This window comes from Chlorocebus sabaeus, chromosome 27 (assembly GCF_047675955.1).
Source record: "Chlorocebus sabaeus isolate Y175 chromosome 27, mChlSab1.0.hap1, whole genome shotgun sequence".
NCBI classification, from domain to species: domain Eukaryota; kingdom Metazoa; phylum Chordata; class Mammalia; order Primates; family Cercopithecidae; genus Chlorocebus; species Chlorocebus sabaeus.
In genome coordinates, this window is record NC_132930.1 from 37,374,722 (window position 1) to 37,380,402 (window position 5,681).

The following is a 5,681-nucleotide window of genomic DNA, read 5'->3' on the forward strand; positions in this document are numbered from 1 at the left end:
TGGGTGTATTTCCTTCTGCGGTGCAGAAAAAGAACAACCAAAAAGCAAGCAACAAGGGGAAATGTTATTTATTTTAATGACACCAAAACTACCAATCCTAGCAATTTATTAAATTAAAATCATAGTCCTTTAAGTGTATTTAATGGTTCAAGTTTGTGTATTTGGTGTTAACTCTCTGTGAAAAAGTTTATGGAAAACAGTGAAGTACGTTAATTGAGCAAATTTTATATTAAAAAAGGAATAACACATTTAAAAATATTCTTATATACCCACAATATCTGTATTTCTTAGCTTGGTTCCTACTATTACATAATACAACGCATTTTTTATTTTTTAAAAAGCAAAAAGTGTTGTCACTTCTGGATCACTTTATGGTAATTCCAAGTATAATTTTAAGCAAACAAACATATCTATTTATAATTTTATTCAACTCACAAGAGATATTTTTTAAAAACTGAAAGTTTTTTTTTTTCTTCCTGATGCAAAACTTAACCAACTCCAGTTAAATTCAATATTGATCTGCCAGGGAAACGACCATAAAATTTACAGAAATTCTCCCAAAGATGCCTTTCAATTCGTCTCCTGACTTTAGTTCTAGTTATACTATTTTTTTCTAATTCCTCTATAAAAATCGAATCAAATCAAAGACGGCGAGGAAAGAAAAATGTTTCTAGAGTGATCTTAATTAACTGATCATTTCAGCAAAGAACGTTAGCAGTGAGGAAGCGGCGAAACTGTAGGGAGAAAAAAAGATGCATTTTGTTCTTCGTGTTTATAATCCTTCCTAGAGAACAGAAACTACGAGCATGATTTATGGAACTGCATTATCTTGGATTTTCTCCGGAGATTTGACTCAACTTAGTATCAGGGTTCTATTAAAGCGCTGGAATAGGTGGATACATCTGCAGAGGTAAGAAACGTGGTTTGGGGTGGATGAGCCTCCTTGTTGCTGGAGGGTGCTTCGAGGACCAGGCTTAGAAGAGAAGGGGTTAAGTCAGACCCTGTCTTTAGCGGCGCAACGTGCCCAGTTTTGTCTGTTAAAGTCAACGTCGCCCAACTGGAGCCAGCCAATGAACGGCCGGGAGCACCCGGGACAGCCCAGTGGAGGGGTGTGGCCTGAGGCTGTCACTCAGCAGTGAGGAATGACACCCGGGCGGGAGGGGGTGGTACAGTGGAACGCAAGGGAAGGAAAGAGAAAAGAAACAGATAAAACCAGGGCAGGGGGTAAAAAGGTGCCCCGTGCCTCTCGGAATCCAGCGGCCGCGGCCGCCGCCGCAGCCGCCGGGGGTGGGCTCCGGAAGAGCCTGCCCAGCAGGGAAGGGGAGGACGGGCCAGGAGCGAAATCCTGCAGGCGAGGAAGGGACAGACGCGCAAAGAAAAAGTGACTCGGGCCGTGCGCCCCGGCGGCGCTCGGGAGGGAACTGCTGCCACGGAGGGGCCCCCCGCCAATCCTCCTTCACGTCCCCCGAGGGGGCAGACCCCGGCCCGCCCCTAAGGGCGAGAAGCGATGAGATAATCCAGCTGAGCTGCGAAAGGAGAGCCTCTGGCTCTGGATTCGGGGGGAGGGGGTCTCCGGGCGGGGTGGGCCTCTAAGGTGGGGGTGAGGGTCGGCGCAGATCCTGGGACGGAGTGGGGCGGGGGCTGCTGGGCCGCGCAGGAGTGGGCGGCGGCGGCCTCGCACAACCGGCTCACTCGCGCTGCGGCCGCCGGCGCTCTCTGTCCCGCTCGGAGCTGCTCGGCGCCCCAGCTGCCCGCCCCGGCGGCCGCTCCGGCCCGCGGCGCAGATGGCTGTGCGCGGCGCCAACACCTTGACGCCCTTCTCCATCCAGGCGATCCTCAACAAAAAAGAGGAGCGCGGCGGGCTGGCCGCGCCAGAGGGGCGCCCGGCGTCCGGGGGCACAACGGTGTCGGTGGCCGCGGCGCCCGCTGTCTGCTGTTGGCGGCTCTTTGGGGAGAGGGACGCGGGCGCTCTGGGGGGCGCCGAGGACTCTCTGCTGGCGTCTCCTACCGGTACCAGAACAGCTGCGGGGCGGACTGCGGAGAGCCCGGAAGGCTGGGACTCGGACTCCGCGCTCAGCGAGGAGAACGAGAGCAGGCGGCGCTGCGCTGACGCGCCGGGGGCCAGCGGGGCCGGCCTCGCGGGTAGATCCTTGAGCCTCGGCCAGCCGGTCTGTGAGCTGGCCGCTTCCAAAGACCTAGAGGAGGAAGCCGCGGGCCGGAGCGACAGCGAGATGTCCGCCAGCGTCTCAGGTCTGCTGCGGCTTCGCGGGGATGGGGGCCGGGCTGAGGGAATGGACGCGGAGGGCAACCACGCCGAGTGGGGTGGTCGGCTGTGAGCACCCTGCGCTCTGGGGCTCGGAGGCTGGCCAAGTCCCGAAGTTCTGCGCTCTGGCGCGAGCTGCTCTGCCACTTCGGGAACTGAGCCCGCGAGAGACTGGAGTAGCTCCTCAGAACCCGGCGTCCTGGGGCGAGGCCTGAGAAGTCCTGGGTCAATGTGCATTAGACTGGGTTGGGAGAACCGCTTCCTCCTGCGGTCGGGAGTCTTTGAGTTCGTCGCCAGTGCTTTCTGCCATGCCTGTCCCCAAATCCCCAAAATCAGGGAAGCGAAGTGAGGGCTGCAGAGACCTCAAGTAGCCAGTGCCCTAGCTCTGGACAAGAGTCCTTTGCCACTTCGAGGTTCCAGGGCCGGGCCCCACAGGAGGTGGATAGGTGGTGAAGAATACCTCCGAGTGGGCCAGAGCTGAGAATCTGCAGAACTAGAGCTTTGGGGAAACGGCTGGTTTGGCTTTCTCAGACCCCAGGTCTGGGAGAGCAGCCCTAGGCCGAGGATCCCGGAGTGGGACTATAGTTCATCACGGAGGCAGGAGAGAGGCCTCCTCAGCCGTGGCCTGGCCTGTCCTGTGGTCTGGAAGACCTGGGTGCCCGCCCTAATTGGGTACAAGTTTCTGTAGGCCTCAAGCACAGGGAAGAGCTGGACCTTTCTGCTGGAGTTCTTCGGAGGGGCGGGTACGAGACCGAGAAGCTGGTGTGGGATCAGGGTCCAAAAACTCGAGGCAGTGGCAATCCTCTCTCTTTACTCTCCAGTCCATCCTCTCATCTAAGGCCTTGGCTCAGCCTGTTTCCATGTCCCTCACAGCAATCCCAGGCGGCTGAGGGTGAAAGATTCTAAATACCTTTGGCCCCAGTATCCGCCTCCACCTTCCCTTACCTGCACCAGACAAGTGTGTGCTGCGATGACGTGCGTGTGTGTGCGTGTGAACTGAGTGTGGAGAGGCTCGTGAACCCAAGCAGAGAGACGGAAATGCAGTCTAGAACCCCAGTGCTCAGCACTGAGAGCTGGGAGGGCTTTCGCGGATCCTCGGGTCTAGTGCCCCAAGTTACTGCGGGGAGCCTAGGACCCAGAGAGGGTGGGGAGCAGGTCTCCACAACACAGCGTTGACACAGCGACTGAGTCCGGCGCCCTCCCCAGAAGAGGCCTAGATGGGATACCCAGTGGGGCAAGATTCTAAGACTGGTCTCCCGGGCGCAGGGCCTCCCAGACTTCGGCTCCGCTTGAGTGGGATCAAAGTGTATTTCCGCCCCACCCCCGTGACCCCTGCAGTTCAGGCCTGGCCTCACCTCGTCTGTGGCGCTGACAGTTTCTTGTTTCTGTTCCCACCGGGGTCCGCAGGCGACCGCAGCCCAAGGACCGAGGACGACGGTGTTGGCCCCAGAGGTGCACGCATGTCCGCGCTGTGCAGCGGGGCCGGCGGCGGGGGCGGCAGCGCGCCGGCAGGCGTCGCGGAGGAGGAGGAGGAGCCGGCGGCGCCCAAGCCACGCAAGAAGCGGTCGCGGGCCGCCTTCTCCCACGCTCAGGTCTTCGAGCTGGAGCGCCGCTTTAACCACCAGCGCTACCTCTCCGGGCCCGAGCGCGCCGACCTGGCCGCGTCGCTGAAGCTCACCGAGACGCAGGTGAAAATCTGGTTCCAGAACCGTCGCTACAAGACCAAGCGCCGGCAGATGGCCGCCGACCTGCTGGCCTCGGCGCCCGCCGCCAAGAAGGTGGCGGTAAAGGTGCTGGTGCGCGACGACCAGAGACAATACCTGCCCGGCGAAGTGCTGCGGCCACCCTCGCTTCTGCCACTGCAGCCCTCCTACTATTACCCCTACTACTGCCTCCCAGGCTGGGCGCTCTCCACCTGCGCGGCCGCCGCAGGCACCCAGTGAACCGGCCTGGGCTGAGGCAGCGAGGGATTCCCGCGCCCCGGCTCCGGACCGCCGCTGACAGCTGTAGGCTGTAGCCTGCACGGGGCGCCCCGCCAAGGAGGCACCTGGAGGTGAAACTCAGCTCCAGCTCCCGTTAGCCAGGACTTGTCCCCTGGCAGCTGGGCTGAGTCTGCCCCGAGGGGGCGCCTTTTACTAATTTGAACAGAGGCACCCTATGGCCTAGGGGCCCTGATAGCCCACCTGCCTGGAAGTCCCTGGGCTCTATTTATTATCATGACAATGTTGGAGTTGAATTTGGATTCGAATTATGTCTGCCTGGGGGTGGGGTTTTCTCTAAGCGGGAACTCTTGGAGACCACATAGCCTGAATCCTCAGAATTTCCGGCCTGCTGGGAGCTTTCTGCACTAGGCCACACTAGTTCATGGTATCCATGCTACCAATCTATGTGTATCTACATATCTTTTATTTTTGGAAATTGCATTTGTAACCAAGGGGTGCGAAACCCTGGCAGTCCCAGGCAGCACCAGGCCAGGGGTTGATTTGAAAAGTGAAGGACTGGGTTTTCAGGCCCTCTGCTCCACCCCTCCCTTGTGTCAGAGCTAGGGTGGGGGCGCCCGATTGGGGTGCTGAATGTAAGGAAGGGGGCCTCCGAGTGTGGTGCAAGCCGTGGGTCTCCACATCTTCCCTCTCTGAAGTCCAGGTACCTGCACAAGCAGGAAGCGCCTGGGAGCCCCGGAAGGAGGAGAGGGCACACCCGGGCAGCCCTCTGCAGAAACTTTCCTTCATTTCTTTTTATTTGTTTAAAGGAGGTTAAGACGTGTAGCACTTTTCAGTTGTTTGTATTCAAATGACGATTATTTTTGTACTCAATGTGAATATCCCTGGCCAGCCTTTCCAGGGTGCCCACCGCAGTGCCGCTGCCTGGCCCTCAATCTCTACCTTCCGCCTTCTGCAACTCCTGTGCTCTGGCCCGGGACTCCCCTATCCGCCCCTCACTTACCCTTAAACAGGAGATCCCACCTGTCTTGTCAACCTCGCCGCTTTTCGCCTCCTTAATGGCACTGTGCACTCAACTAGAGTATTAACTGTAAAAAGATTTGTGAAGTTTGGAAGCTCTATTCGCTGTATTTTTTCTTTAATTTATAAACTTTTAGTTTAACATGCCCTCCTGGACGCCGTGTTTTCTCTGAAACTGTCTCTTTCCGACTTTGGGGGAACCAGTATTACGGCAGGCTGGAAATAGCTGGGGCTTTTTCCAACCTCTTTTCGGTCTTGGACAAGGATGCTTAGTCTCTCCTGGGAGCAGCCCTGCTGCCCACCCACTCCTCAGGCAGGGTATAAACCTGGGCAGCTCAGAGAAACCATGGCTTCGGGGGCTTTGTAGGAGTCATGGAGGAATCTCACTGAAACCGGGAACAAATTCCTAGGATTTCTCCCCAACCGCCCCGTGACCATTGGTTTCAGAGCCTAGTAAG

At 57.0% G+C, this 5,681-nt stretch overlaps 1 protein-coding gene across 1 annotated transcript; it reads left to right on the forward strand.

Moving 5' to 3' along the window:
• Positions 1-1,625: 1,625 nt before the first annotated feature.
• On the forward strand, positions 1,626-5,411 carry NKX3-2 (NK3 homeobox 2). The gene is made up of 2 exons (XM_008017884.3): positions 1,626-2,250; positions 3,671-5,411. Exons 1-2 carry the CDS (start codon positions 1,785-1,787, stop codon positions 4,204-4,206), a joined length of 1,002 nt encoding a protein of 333 aa, XP_008016075.1. The 5' UTR covers positions 1,626-1,784; the 3' UTR covers positions 4,207-5,411.
• The last annotated feature ends 270 nt before the right edge of the window (positions 5,412-5,681 follow it).

Coding starts and splice junctions, on each gene's coding strand:
- NKX3-2 (XM_008017884.3), top strand. CDS start 1,785: ATGGCTGTGCGCGGCGCCAACACCTTGACGCCCTTCTCCATCCAGGCG. Junction 2,251..3,670: donor GATGTCCGCCAGCGTCTCAG/GTCTGCTGCGGC, acceptor CGGGGTCCGCAG/GCGACCGCAGCCCAAGGACC.